The 15,743-nt window shown below is 45.5% G+C and overlaps 1 protein-coding gene across 15 annotated transcripts in view; it reads left to right on the forward strand.

Annotated features, from left to right (window-relative positions):
• ADGRB1 (adhesion G protein-coupled receptor B1) overlaps positions 1–15,743 on the forward strand; it is a 291,999-nt gene that overhangs the window by 115,255 nt on the left and 161,001 nt on the right. For 13 of the 15 annotated variants that reach the window (XM_063174933.1, XM_063174955.1, XM_063174924.1 and 10 more), the window contains one exon: positions 13,287–13,445. The exons of the other annotated variants lie outside the window; for them this stretch is intronic. In XM_063174933.1, the coding sequence (XP_063031003.1) occupies positions 13,287–13,445 (159 nt within the window). The remainder of the gene's footprint in view (positions 1–13,286; positions 13,446–15,743) is intronic. 15 annotated transcript variants of the gene reach the window in all.

Genomic DNA, 15,743 nt, shown 5'->3' on the forward strand with positions numbered 1-15,743 from the left:
AAAGTCGTTTACAAATTCCTGGGTAAATGCTGAGCCTTGGTGGCATCTCCTCATCTGTGATGATTTAATCACTCGATTCTCTGCCTTTCTTTTCTTAAGCAGCACCTCAGACCAAGGGAATTTCACATCAGATTTGCCTCTAGGAACAAAGGGGTTTAAGCCTTTAAGACCTTGATCTCTCAGGGCTGAAGATTATCAGTATGAGGGACTGGATCAGCAGACTCAGGGTTAAGAAATTCTCGTGGAGATGCTTTCATTGGGGAAAAGGTTTTCTTTTAGTGGTGATTACAGGAGAAATCAGAGGGAGACCTCACCTGTAGCAAGGCAATATGTGTCCTACATCAAGACATTGTAAAGAACAAGAGCTTAACTCCTATTTAGTTTTCAGGCTAAAAACACAGGCTGAGACCACAACCTGCAGGACCACACAAATTCCATTGGCATTTCCTTGTGCCACTCTGGGACTTTGAAGGGACAGACACGTGTGAATAATCCCCTCTCTCCACTGATAGAAAATGCGACGACTTTGGGAGCAGTCAATTACAAATCAGGCTGAGAATTGCTTTATTCATTCTAATCCAGGGTCTCTGAGGGATCTGTGAGCAAATTGCTGTGCCTGCAGTCTGGTTTATAGTGCCCCAGCTTCAGATTCCCAGCAATGATTCTAAGGATTCTCATGCCACACCTTAATGTCAAAAGATCAATATTAATCTCGTCATTATAATGCTGGTAAAGGTTGATGATATTGATTTCTTGTCCTTGGTGCCAAGGCATGTTGGGTTGGATACCACGTGGTGATTATCCCAGATGCAGAACTGCAGCTGCTGCCTCCTAAAAGTCTCATTAAGCAGCCTGAAAGGAGCTTCTCATTTGGGTGCCTCCAATGGTTTGAATATATCCCTGCCTTCTCCTGGGACTGAAGAAATTGGGGAATTCAGGTTGATATTCTCTGTTCAGAGAGTGGTGAGGCCCTGGCATAGAATGCCCAGAGAATTTGTGGCTGTCTCATCTCTGGAAGTATTCAAATCCATGTTGGAGGAGGCTCTGAGCCATGTGGGATAGTGGGAAGTGTCCCTGGCCATGGCAGGAGGGTTGGAACTCAGTGATCTTTAAGCTTCCTTCAAACCAAACATTCTGCTACTCTATGACTTAACTTCCCCCAAACTCTCCCTTTCTTCACCCAAGTGTTACACGAGCCAGCCATTCTGGCTGCCCCCTCTTAATGAGGGCACTTGGAAGGAGGCAGAGGCACAGAGAGAAGCCTGAAACCTTCTCCTTTCTGCAGTGGAAAACACAAACAAGGTGTCAAGGGCAGAGCTGGGAATGACAGAGGCAGCCTGGATTAGCATCTTCCTGTACAGGGTGGGTGTGTCCAACAGCTCAGAGAAGGAGAGGACCCTGGCAGGAGAAATGCCTGCTGACAACCTGCTTGTTCCCCAGCCTGCCTCAGAGGTGACCACACAAAAAACACTTCCATGTGGTTTTCAGCCACCTCTGCTCCCCTTCCAGGCAAAATCCACATCTGTGTGTGAAGAGGGATTGGCTGTGCCTAACAAAACCTATGGAGTTTTCACATTAAATATTTGGTTTAATAGTGAAAAGGTGCTGCCTCAGGTGGAGTTTGCCTTTCTGGCTCTGCTTTCGGAGCTGTTTGTGGAGCCAGGAGTGCTGGGTGACACAAATTGTGTGGTGTCCTCATCAAAACTGCTCTGGGAGGGGACACTTGGCGCCTGAGTTGTCCTCCCAGGTGATTTTCTCTTTGTCCTCCTGGAACAAATTCAGCTGAAGACAATTTGACTTCTCTCAGTGTTGTAAAGATGGGCATGTTTTTTGCTTTACAAAACCTCCTCAGTTCATCCTGCAGAAACAATACTGGCACAGCCCTGCCTTGCAGTGATCTTGCAACAAGAAATATGTCACAGCTCTTGGAGGAGTGAGAAACTGCAGTGTTGGGGACCTCAGGAATCCTTCAGCTGGAACAAGATGGAATTGCATGGGCTTGCAGAGCTCTGGTTGCATTTCAGGGTGCTTATGGGTTTATGCAGTGTTCTGCAAAGGTTTTATAGATGAAAATCATGGCTCTTCAAGCCAGGAAAGATGGAACAGAGAATTACTGAATTGTTTAAGTTGGAAAAGCCATCTCAGTCTAAGATCAGTGATTCTTAGGTTTCTGTGGTTGAAATGGCTCCCGAGGTTTTTCTCCCAGCCCCACGACTGAAGAGGAAGACAAGATTTGTCAGTTCTGCTTTTCAAGGTTGTTTATTTTTTCTTATCTATTACATTCTTTCTGTGACCTGCTGAGGTCTGTCCAGCAGGTTGGGTTGTGGCACATACTGACCATTCTTGGGGTGGTGTTAGCTTTTTATACTAAAAACAACATGTACTTTATTTACAATAATTTTCCAATACCTATCACCTATGTTAGACAGTCTGTCTCTACTCTAAACCAACCCAAAAGTGTCACCATCCCAGCAGAAGATGGAGGACAAGAAGAAGAAGAAGAAGGACAGGACACGCCCAGATTCCTCCATCTTGCCTCTTGAACCCCCATTCTAAATGCCCAAAGTTCAACTTTTTCACCCTGTGACAAATTAACTATCATTCTACTTAAACTCTTGCGGCTTGTAAATCTTCACACAAAGTTGGTAATTTTTTTCCATGGGCTAAAATCGAAGGCACAGATGTTTTTGACTCTGTGCCAAGGTCTCTGAGCCCCTTGCCAGGGTCTCAAGTCATCCTGGGCAGCCTGGTTGTCTGACAAGTGAGTCCAGCCATTAACCCAGACTGCCAAGCCCACCACTAAACAACGTCCCCAACAGATCATGTAAAGACATGAAAGGAAATTTCACAAATGCTCTACTTTGACTGTCTTTTATAAAAATAGATAGTGATGCTGGTATCAGGGAAGGTTCCACTCAGCTTGGGCTGCACAGTTAGATTTGAATGGGATCATATATTCCTCACCATAGGGAGACACATGTGGCTGAGCAAATCTGTCCCCCCTGTGCTTTGGGGTCTGCAGCAATGTGAAGAAACAAACAGTGCATGAACCCAGCTCTGGTGTGATTTATACAAATTCAGAAAGGTTGAGGGCGGAGAAGCATTTCATTCCTCCCTGGTGGTGCAGGCTGGATTTCTCCTCACAAGTCTGTTCTCTGATATTTTGCCTGCTCTGCTTTGAAATGAGTTAAGTGATTAGGCCTCTATGGCTTTCTTATGGGAAGATTCTTCCATGGTTTTATTTGATCTCCAGTTCCAGACTAAACATTCCCTTTCTCATTTCCCTGCCCACCTCCCCCACCATTTCCACATAAATAATCTCTCTTTATCCCTAGTGTTTCATTTGCAGGGATTCACGTAATAAGCACAGCTTTATGCTGGGTTTCCTTGAAAGCTGCACACTGGCCTCATTTCCATCTTCCTTAAGTGATTTGTAGAGCAGAGGGAGATTGAAGCTGATCCTAAATGATTGTCCAGATTTGACCTCGTTACCTTCATTTGCAGGGACTGGGGAATGCTGTGGGAATCTGTGGCAGCTTTGGCCACTCAGCAGCTTTGAAAAAATCACATCATTTATTTGGGTGCCCAGAAAGGGATGACCTGAGCAGATTTTGGCAATTTTGGTGGTGGGAAATACTGACCTGACCTGTAGCTGGCTGTGCCCTGACCACATCTCCATGAGGGAGAGTCACAGAGTTAAAGTCAAGGTAGGAAGAGGCCAAGCAACTGGGAAAGTACCAGTGCCATCTTGTTGTCCAAATCAGGGGGTTTTTGGCCCAATATCCTCTCATTAGCAGTGGCTAACAAGGGAAAATAGCAGAACAAGACAAACACACAGCTTGAAAGGAGGTTGTGGCCAAGTGGGGCTCGACATCTTCTCCCAGGCAACCAGCAACAGGAAAAGAGAGAATGTGCCAAGAGAGATTCATGCTGGACATCAGGAAGAATTTACTCACTGAAAGGCTTGTCAGGCATTGGAATGGGCTGCCAAGGGAGGTGATGGAATCACCATCCCTGGAAGTGTTCAAGCAATTATTGGAGGTGGCACTGAGTGCTGTGATTTGGTCAGCAAGGTCAGGGGTTGGACTCAATGATCCTGAAGGTCCTTTCCAACTTTGCACAACTCAGCAACTTGAAGCCCAGGGAACTTCTGGACAAGAGCTGCTGGCTTTGTATCTACTACCAATTATGGGTTTGTCTTTCATGCATCTCCCCAGTTATGTTTTATATTCATGGAAACCTTGGTGCTTTTTCCTGCTGTGAAAGCATTGCACCCTTTGACACCGCTCTGTGTCTGTAAATTATATCCTTGACTGGTTTTGCACCTGCCTCCCGCCCATTTCATTTGACATCCCTCAATTCCAGTGCTGGAAAACTCAAGGAGCAGTCAGTCCCTGGTTACCTTGCCCTGCAGCTCATGAACTTTTAATGCACATTTATAATTTTTCTCCCCTCACCCATCTCCTTTCCATGGAGAAAAGTCAAACAATCATGGAATGGTTTTGTTTGCAAGAGATCTTGAAGATCACCTCATTCCAAGCCTCCTTTCTTGTTCGGGGACATCTTCCACCATCCCAGGTTGCTCCAAGCTCTGTCCAACCTGTACTTGAAAACTTCCAGGGATGGGGCAGCCACAGCTTCCCTGAAAAATCTGTGCCAGGGCCTTACTGTCCTCATAGTAGAGATTCCTTCCTGTTATCTAATCTAAATCTACCCTCTTTCAGCTTAAACCCATTCCCCTTTGTCCTATCACTGCATGTCCTTGCAATGAATTATTATGCTTTTTAGGGAGCTTGGGGCATTGGTTTTTATATTAATGTGCACAATCTGCAAAATAGCAAAATGTTTCATGGGATTTATATTGGAAAGGGCAGACAAGGAACCCACTGGAGCAACTCCCTTGTGCTGTTGTGGGTTTCATCTCATGGGGCACAAGGAGGAGACATCTCCCTGAAAGATTTCTCTCCTTTTTTTCCCTCAGAAGGGACAAACTGAATGTATGACTTTCCAGGGAATGATCACTGATTGGTGTAATGGAAGGATGTCTTCAGAATAACCCCTTCTGGACTTGCTCTTTTCCAGCACATTAGAAAGGAGAGTGATAAAGGAGCAGCTCCCTGACTTGTCCCATTGTGTAAAAAATTCAGGATTCAGATGTTGTAAGACAATCTCATTCTTGATCTCCCTTCAGTATCCTTCCCCACTATTTACATAAGAAATGACATTATTCCCCCTCATTTGCTAATTGAGATGATTCAGAAACTGTGATATAAATTCCACTACAAATATTCCCAGTGGTAGCACACAGAGCTGTGGTGGGATTTTTGCAGTCTGGACATGTTTTTCAGACACAAAATGTCCTGACCTACTGAGTTGGAGACAGCTGCCAACAAGACGTGTCTTCAGCTGGGGTCAGTGAGAGGCTAAAACCAAAAAAGCAAAATCAGAGGTGGATGTGGAGTATCAGCAAAACCCCTTTTGCTTTATTGATTGTCTTGTGTAGATTCTTTAGTTTTTACTGTTGTCACTGCCATCTAATTTAAGGGATTGCTGGTAAATTAAGAGGCATGATTGACTGACTGTCATCTGAGACACATTGCAGCTGTCAGCTGTGAAGATAAACTCCGGATTGGGATGCTCATCTTCCTGAAGATCAAGGGTGTTTGGACGAGGTGTCTAAGTGGAGCCCTCTCAGTTAATTTGCAGTAGGAAAGACTCATTCGTTTTGCAATCTCTATTTAAGATTCAGAATGAGAAAAGCCAAATATGAGCTTGCTGGTTGATGTAAACCACCTCAGAATTTTCTCCATTTAACCGGAGAATTAAAATGCATTGGGTCAGCCTTGCATGAAAAGTAATTTGTTTTAGTCCGTGGTCATGATAAGAACTGACTGAGGAGGATCAAAAAACTCTTTAGAAACTGGATTAAAGGCCTCCCTGAATGACAGGCACTCAGACCAACCACAAGCCTCAGATGCAAGAGCCACCTTCCTTAAAACACATTCTAGGAGCTTGGGCTGCTCTCCAAAAATAAAAAAACACAATTTAAACCTGGCTTTGTGATCAAGGTGACAGCTGCTGGTTGTGGTGGGAACCTCTGGAACCAGAGGCATGAGCCACAACTCCTCCATTTTAGGGAGATAAAGGGCAAAATGAGAGAATTCCATGGTTCTACAGGGCCATAGCTGAGAAAAACTTCACAAAGTGGGAACGGGTTGGGTGTGTGACCTTCAGAGGGTTCTGTGCCTTTGAAAAGCAAAATCCTGCACAGAGCAGTTGCAGCAGTCTCATTATTTGTGGATTAAGGACAGATGGCAACTCAACCCGCATCGATCAGCAGGAGCAGCAGTTTGCTGAGAGCTCGTGGAACAGGACTCCAGGGGTAGCAAGGACTGCCTGCAAAGGGTCCCATTAACTTCAGGACAAGCCTGCACTGCATTTCATGTGGATTCCTCACTTCTCAGTGTCAAAAAAAAACATCTAACCTCATGCTCAAAATGGAATAAAGGGCAGAGCAAGAGATTGTGTGGTGGGCAAGTGGGGATGGATGTTTTATAGAGGGTAGGGAGTCCATGGGAGCTGTGTCAGCTCAGCCAGCAGAGACTGAGGGACGGACTGAGGGATGTGCAGCCTCTGCAGGGATCACATCACACTTGCATCCCTTCTGCAGATTCTGCATTGTGCTGAAAGCATCTGTGTGACACCACAGCCATTGCAGATCATTCCACAGCCATTTTAGGTCATTCTTTTCACAGAACCATGGAATCATTAAGGTTGGAAAAGATCACCAAGCCCAACCACCATGTTCACCACCACCATGTCCTCGAGTGCCACATCCACAACTTGTCTGAGCACTCACAGGGTTGGTGACCCCACCTCTTCCCTGAGCAGCATGTTACAGTGCTTAACAACCCTTTCTGTGAAGAAATTTTTCCAAATAAATAATCTAAAACTCCCCCTGACACATCTTGAGGCTGTTTCATCCTGTCACTTGCTACTTGGCTGACACCCACCTCACTACAAGCTCCTGTCAGGGAGTTGTAGGGAGAGATGAGGTCTCCCTTCAGCCTTTTTCTCCAGGCTGAGCCCCCCTTAGCTCCCTCATCCACTCCTTCCCAGAAACCAGATGCAGCAGTGGGCACAAGAACCCTGTGTTTTCCTCATGGCACAGCATTTTCCCCCCTGAAATGTGGGATAGGAATAACTTCATATAATATACCCTTAACCACTTGTTTACAGCTCCACTAAAAAAGACAAATCACTTGAAGCAGTGAAGGACTAGACCCAGGAAAAGAAGGAGGATTTCAAAAGGTTTATCTGACAGCCAATAAACAAGATAAATAACATGCAGCATTTAATTTGTCAGGACCATGGTACTACCTGATGATAAAAAAGGACCGCTCCATAAAGTGGGGAATACCTTTGTCTTGGCTGTAAATGCCTGGCTTGATTTACTAAGTGCCCTGGTAGTTCTCTAGCTCCTCTTTAGCACTCACAAATGGGATGGAAACTGAGGACTGAGGAGAGGAAGGAAGTTATCTGAGCTCAACCTCATAAACTGATCTCATTCCAGTTAAGGATTTGAGATCATGAAGGTTTTTATCTTATTTTGCCTGGTTCTCCCATTGCTGAGGATAAGCAGAGTAAGAGTTACCCCGTCTGTTCTGGTCTGCTCTGCTCAGGTGAGACCCCACCTGCAGAGCTGCCCCAGCCCTGGGGCCCAGCACAGGAAGGATTTGGAGCTGCTGGAGGAGCCCAGAGGAGGCACCAAGGGGATCAGAGGGATGGAGCAGCTCTGCTGTGAGGAAAGGCTGAGAGAATTGAGATTGTTCAACCTGGAGAAAAGAAGCTTTAGGGTTACCTAATTGTGGCCTTCCAGTACCTGAAGGAAGCCCACAAGGAACATGGAGAGAGAATATTTAAAAAGCCCTGGAGTGACAGGACAAGGGGGAATGGCTTTAAACTAAAAGAAAAGAGGTTTGGCTTGGATATGAGGAAGAAATTTTTCCTTATGAGAGTGGTGAGGTCCTAGCAGAGGTTTTTCAGAGAAGCTGTGGCTGTCCCATCCCTGGAAATGTCCAAGGCCAGGTTGCATGGGGCTTGGAGCAAACTGGGCTGGTGTAAGGTGTCCCTGCCCATGGCAGGAGGGTGGAACTTGATGTCCTCTGAGGTCCCTTCCAGCTCAAACCATTCCATGATTCTGTGATTCTGTGATTTAAGAAATCAGAGACTGGCACTTTCATTATCCTCCCTCTTTCATGAAATGAGACCAGACAACATTAATTTCTCTGTGTATTTAGGGGATCATTGCCACAATGGGTCATATCCCAAAATGCAGAACTGTTTGAATAATTCATTATCAAACTGGGAACACCATGACAGCCAGTGAGTCTGGGCCCATATTCTGCTTACAAACACAATATAAAATAACTTCTAAAGACACTGGAGAAATTATATATTTTGTCTCAACAAAAATCATCCCAAATAAATCACAATTCGAGCCAAGGCTGGCGTGAAACTGCTTTCTCCCTTCCCCAGCCTCACTCCTAATCTGCAAGAGAGTGAGATGGAAGACACACATCCTGAAAAGGGCAAGCCAGGAGCTGATTAACTCCTAAAGGTGTCTGGTTACAGATATCCAATTGATCAGCCCGAGGCTGTCATCAGGATACCTCCCATTACACTGATGGTTTCCCTTACAAAGGAAACACAATCTGTCTTCCATAAGGAAATGGAAGACAAGCCTGTCTTCCTGTGCTGTTTAGAAAAGTGACCAGCACGGAAAGTGACCTATGAGGGAAAGGCAGTCTTCTTCAAGGTCAAGTATTTGTTTTGTGCCAGTAACAACTCCATCCTCCACTCTGTTGCCAGGATCTCTGGGCACTTTGCTGGCAAGTTCACTGCCCTCCGTTTCCTTCCTGCTCCATTTTTCCATGTTATTCTCATGATTAAGAGTCTGAGCAGCTTCCATGGTCTTCCACAGTGGAAATGTTGCTGAGCCTGTGTTTATTTTCACTTTGTCTTGGAGGGAAAAATTGAACCACAACCAGGCTGGAGGTAGCAGAGTATGAACTTGTGGGTTTTTGCTGTGGAGGTGGACAAGTGTTTGACCATCTCTGTGCAAGAAGGTGCTGATAATGTCCCTAAATTCTGATCTAACACCTAGTTGGGCTCTTTTTTCCAGACAAGGCTGGTGTCCTGTGTAGGAACCAGCAGAGCCCAGAGCTCATAGTACAGCCACAGTCTCATAAACAGCAATTCAGGAAGGCTGAGTCAGCTGAAGTTCATCATCTGCATCTCTCAATTCTCTGGCTGTTGGCAAGGAGAAAAAAAAAATGGGGGAGTGTGGGTTATTTCATTTTTATTTTAAAAACAAAAATTTTCCCAGTGTTTCCTGTCTTCAAAAAACCCTGCATCTTTAGCTCATTATCCTTATCTGTGCCTGAGCACAGCACAGAGCTGAATTCCCTGAAACATCTCCAAGGGTAGCTGTGGGTAATGAGAGAATTCACAGCAGGAAAAGCAGCCATGTGAAAGTGGCCACCTCTGGGCTGAAGGGCCACCTCTGCTCCTCCCCATGAGGTGGACAAACGATGGAGCAGAACAGTGAAGCCAGGGCTTATTTCAGCAGATTTTAGATTGCTGCATGCGGCCAATGGGGAGCAAACTGACCACTGAGGGATATGACAGCTTATCCATCACCTGGAAGGACTGGATAATCCCCTGCTGACTTTTACAACCCAAAACTCAGCCTTGCTGTGCTCCCTGCAGGTGTTTGGACTGTGGGAGGCCAGCCAGATTCAGACGGTCTTCACAGTCCATCCTGCCATCAGTATTTATGGACGTTCCACCTGGGCCAGTTGCTCTTGGCAGGAAGCTGGAAAGACACAGAGTGGAGAAGGCTGCAGAGGCTCAGAATTTCCCTTAAGCAGCAGGATCATCCTTGCAGCCAGGTGGTTTGGTGGATCCATCAGTTTTCAGAGCTATAGATTGATGTGGGGAAAGCTGAGCGTTGCTAACACCAGCACTGAGCATGGGAGAGGAGTCAAAAATGCACCCTCATCTTGTTCCCTGTGGGTTCTACAGGTTCTAAAGGGTGCTGGAGGAGAATGTCATTCCCATGTTATTTCTCCACCAAAGCTGTCCTTGAGAGCTGTGCCTTTCTGTGGCTGGTGGGGTCTGCAGTGTGGGGAAAGGAAATGTCTTTTTGGGGAGAACATGAGTGGTAGAACCTTATCCCCTCTCACCTTCCTTGTCTTCACATTGTGTGTTTGTGTGCTGGCAGAAGGAGGAGGCACAACCTCACTGATGGTGGATTTGTACCTTGAAGTGGTTTTTGCTTGTGTCTTCTGGGGTTGGAAGCTAACAGAACACAAAATGGACAGCACAACAAAAATGGACATAGGGTCTTGTCAGAGGGGAGCTCTTTGCCACAGTAAGCACAGGAAGGGCAGGATTGGTTGGAATCAGAATATCCTGAGGTGGAAGGGATTCCGAAAGATCACTGAAGTCCAACTCCTGGCTCTGCACAGGGCAGCCCCAAGAACCCCATCCTGTGCCTGAAGGCATTGTCCAAACATTTCTTAAACTCTAGAAATAGGGATAACTGGAGAGAAGTCAGTGTGAAGTCAGGCAATGCTTCCGCCTTCCTCTTCTTGACTTTCTGGGTGTCCTGGTTCAGGGCAAATTTTGGAGAGAACCTCCCACAGGGGCTCCTCTTGGAAAGCAGCTTCAGTCGGCCCCTACCTCCAGCTGGTCCAGGAAAAAAAACCTCCTTGGAGAAAAGTGGAAAAAAACCTGTTTATTAAACAATAAAACCTAAAAAATATTAAACAATAAAACCCCTTGCTGCTCCAAAAGAGATGACCAACTCATAAAGTCTCCCCTCCAGCGCTGGAAATGCCACGGCCCAGGCTCGGCCTAGTGGGCCACAGGTGGAGCTGCCAGTGCTCTGCTGGGTGTTCAGTCAGAGCAGGTTTAAACAGCTCCAAAGAAAAGGGAAAAAACCTCACAGTGCAGGGAACTTCTTTGCCTCAACTAGCTAAACTACCTAAAACAAAGGAGAGCTCTGTCCTGCTGTCTGTCCAGCCGCAGACAACACGATCCAGGAGGAGGAATGTGGAGGGGCGAGTGCAGTCTCTGAAAACAAACTGCTGCTTCTTCTCTCCCCCTTAACTCTTGGAACAAGTCTTAAAGGTGGAAAACTTATTATTCAGCATAAACAGAACAAGATTATTGGGGATAAAAGCATCATATAGTGTCACAATCCATCCTTACGAACAGAGTTTGTGATGGTTCGTGGATTTGATCTCAGGATGCACAAAGAACCGACACGGTACAAGGGCGTTTGCAATGATAATCAAAACAAATGTACCTTTACTGAATGACCACAGCAAAATGAGATAGAGAGATTAAGGGAGAGAAAAAGATAGAGAAAAAGAGAGAGAGAGAGAGAGAGATTGAAGGATATAGCTACCCAATGTAGAGACGAAGTCCTTTGGTCCAGTCCAGTCGAGGTTCCGCCTGTTACGTCAGGGAGATCTCAAAATCTCTAGCTAACTCAGAGGTTTTTATTATGATAATTCTATTGAAAATTGTGAGGGGGGGGAAACAGATACAATAACAAATAGATGTAACAGGTAGTCCATGTTCTCAGCAGTAAACCAGACCCATTGTTTTCTTAGTCCAGTGGTCACAATATCTCAGGCAAACATCTCTTGGTTTGGTCAGCTTGCCTCCCCCACACACCTCCCCCAGCCTGTGGGTTTCATCCCAGTCCTTGGAAAGAGCAGAGGGGCCTTTGCACATGGGGGTTCCATGTCTCAGTCCTTGATGGAGAGTTTTCTTGCATCTCAGTCTGTCTGTCACAGTGGTTGTAAAACAGGTGAGGGTCTTCTGTGGGAAACCACCCAGAACTCAGGAGAAGTCCAGCCAGGCCGAGAGGTGGGACAGCTTCCAAGGCTGTTGTTGCAAAAAGAGCACGGTGCCCCCTTCTTTGGGCTCAGTGTGGCACACAGCAAACAACGCCTGTGAAAACAAATAACGTAGCACTGTGCTCTCAGGTCTCAGGGCCTTTGGCATGTGACTTTCTCCTACAGGGCTAGATGGGGGGGGGGTCTTCTCTTCAGTGGTCCCCAAATGATGATAGTGAGACAGATGAGGGAAAATTCAGACAGACTCTCACAATAGTCAACCCGGGACACTGGGCTAACCTGCAGTTTCCAGTCCCACCACTTTTAGAGACACCCCATGTGAAAAACGCCAATCACTTGTTTTTTTAAAATTTTAAAAGTTTAATATAATAAAATGGTTATAAAAATAGTAATACAATTAGAGTAATAATAATTTGGACAACTTGAATTAGGACAATAGGAGACAATAGAACCAAAGAGTTACAGAGTTACAGAGAATTAACCCTTAAAAACAATAGCCTGTTGCATATTCATACACCTCTTATATGTTGCATTAATTCCATTCAAACAAAAGATTCGGTCTGGTCAGTGTCAACTTCTTCCTCCTAATCCCAAGGCACCTTTGATCTTTAGCTAGGCAAGAAAAATTCAGTTTCTTCTGATAAGACAACAATAAATTCCTTTTCTCTGAAAGATTTAGGTGTCTTGTGGCTGCTATGTGGTGTGAGTGCCTCATTCCTTTCATAAAAAAATATCCCACTTACATAGTGTGACAGCGTTCACGGGGGTCTTAGGATGAGGGAAGAGATAAGAATGTTGACTTCATGTTTCAGAAGGCTTGATTTATTATTTTCTGATATATATTATATTGAAACTATGTTAAAAGAATGGAAGAAAGGATTTCATCAGAAGGCTAGCTAAGAATAGAAAAGGAATGAATAACAAAGGCTTGTGACTGACCAAGACAGTCCAGACAGCTGGACTGCGATTGGCCAGTAATTAGAAACAACCACATGAGACCAATCACAGATCCACCTGTTGCATTCCACAGCAGCAGATAACCATTGTTTACATTTTGGTCCTGAGGCCTCTCAGCTTCTCAGGAGAAAAAAATCCTAAGGAAAGGATGTCTGTGACCACATAGTTCTTATTTTAACTACAGAAGTTACCTTTTAAATACAAGACTACATTTACCATATTATTAAAACGTTAATACAGCACTACTAATCAACACATCAAAATACATACAGTAAATATCTGCGTAGGGCCATATTTTCACACTTTTCACACCCCAGTTTTGAGTCTTGGCAGCTGGAGCACGGCAGGCTCTGGGCTCTCACGGAGGCTGACGGGGCTTTTCTGGATCTTGCCCAGGTGGTTGGAACTCCTGGTCGGCTTGGGGCGACTGCACCAAGGACTGCGGGGGCGGCCTGCAGACCCGCATGCGCTCCTGCAAGCCCCTTCCCAACGAGGGCCTGGCCTGCGAGGGAGTGCTGGAGGAAGGACGGCTGTGCAATAGGAAGGCTTGCAATAGTAAGTGGAGGCATGTTCCCTTGCACGCGCGGCTCCCGGGAGGAGGAGGAGGATGGCTTCATCCCCATCGAGGATGGAGGGTGCTGCTGAGGCTCGGGGAAGCTGCCCCAGGGCTGTGTTGGAGCAGGGAGCCCAGGGGAATGTGTGGATTTGGCTGTGCATGGCCCTGCCCGTTGTCCTTGCCTGTCTCGCATGCACACGCACACGTGCTGGCACAGTCTTCCTGCACCTTCCAGGCCTTCAGCCCAAAGAATTTATAGGAATCTGTAAGCAGGCTTACATCAGGTTTTCTTATCCTGGCGCCACATCCTTACAAGCATTTTTTTTTCAGTTCTCCCAAATAATTAAAGCTGAGAGAGATGTTAATCTTGCTTCTTAGTTTAGTTCAAAAGCAGTGCCTCTTTCTTTCTTTCACAAATGGAAACCCCTGGTGATAAAATGAAGAGAAAGATCTGGCTGTTAGACAGGGATTGAATGATGCAAAGGCTTCGGTGTGTGCTCCGCTCTCCCCCTGTAATGCATCCTCCTTCCAGGTCCTCTTCTCCAGAGAACAGGCCACAGAGTGCCCACACCATCAGATACTGATGGGTTGAGCTGGTGAACCTCCAGCACTTTCATCCCCAGTTCTTCTACTGCTTTAAGCTGTGTTGGGAGGGGGATGAAGAGGCAAAGCCAACTGCAGACACAGCTCAGCCCAATAAATGCAAGCAAATGGCTGGTTATAATTATTCCCTTCTTTTTATTTCAAATTCAGAATAGAGAATGTTTGAATAACTCCTCTGACTAGTCAAATAACTAAGGAAAGTTCAACTGTCTTCAAAGGCTGGGAAGTATCTCCTGATAAGGAGGAAGTTCAAATAAAGGGACATAAACATATTCCTCTAATAAGGGCTAAAATGATTTCATGCATTTTTTAACATTTCCATAAATTTAAAATATGTTGTAATTAGGCTTAGACATTTTTTTTTTTCTTTAATGAAATCCGGTATATTAAATTCCATCTCCTTGACTAACAATTGCTAAATTCCCTCTGAGGTTTGCCCACCCCAGGGATATTTAATCCGTGTCCCCCATGCTTGGTGGTGACTTTGCAGTCATGACTCAGCTGTGGCTTGTGGCAGGGAGAGTAGGAATGCAAGGACCTGGAAGCTGGTCCTGAAAAAAGTCCAGCTGTGGGATTATGGTGTGCCTGAGTGGAGTTGGAGGAAGGGCCACACCAGTCTTGGTGTGTGAAGGAAGAGATGGCACTGGGAGTGGGACAGGGGGATCTTCAGGGCTGGTCACTCTTTGACCATGGGAGTACATGGGACAGCAGGCAAAAAACCTCCTTTATGTGTCCCTCCTATGCTGGATAAACTAGGGGAGACCCAGTTCCCCAGATTCTCTTTGCAGGACATCATTCCTCATCCCTAACCATCTCCCAAGCTGTCCATGGGACCTGTTTGATTCTTTTGCAGCCCTCTTGATGTGGTGGAGGGGGAAGATTCTGTTTTCCAGGGCCAGCCTCATCAGCACTGAGCAGGGGGTGTAACATCTTCCCTTGATTTTCCCCAGAAGCATGTTAGATCATTCATGTTAGATCTCCTGAGGTTGTGGTGGCAAGGAAAACCATGGAGGCTGGGTTGGATTTCCATGGCATGGAGTGCAGCAGTGAAGAATTAATCAGTTTTTACTCATTATTTACTTAACTTTTTCCGGACCACAACAATCAGTAAGGCCAATCCTAAGTGCAAAAAAAACCTGAAGGGGCTATGATTCAATAGATTACTTCACTTGTCTTCGTGTCCTTTTTCCATTGCATTCCCAGCCAATTCCTCCTCCAAACTGCAATGAGATTAGTTCATCTCAGATTATTTGGAAAGAAGGAATTTTAAGCTAAGTGGAAAGTCCTAGTTTGGAAAGAGAATACACACACGGAGTTGGGCAGCAGAAACTGATTTATTCCATTGAAATAAATTAATTCTGATTAATTGTCCCAAGACCCTCTTTGCAGACAAGCTGCTGAGCCCCATTTTGATGTTTTCATGCTGGAAAGGGTTTGAGGGGATATGTGAGCAATAAATCTTTCCAGAAGACTTCTCCATGCACATCTTGAGGTCTGTGTCCTACTTCAAGATAAATCTGTTCAAAACTGTTAACTTGGCTCTGAACTTGCCTCTCAGTGAGTCTGTCCCCGGCTGCCTTTGCCCAAAGAGATGCACTTTTGACCCAAGAAGGGTTTTTCATTTTCTTGCATGTATCTTTTCCTTCTCTTTACTTTGATCTGCACCAAAACCTAAGAGGATTTAAAAGTAGAAT

Source organism: Melospiza melodia, chromosome 1 (assembly GCF_035770615.1).
Source record: "Melospiza melodia melodia isolate bMelMel2 chromosome 1, bMelMel2.pri, whole genome shotgun sequence".
Lineage (NCBI taxonomy): Eukaryota > Metazoa > Chordata > Aves > Passeriformes > Passerellidae > Melospiza > Melospiza melodia.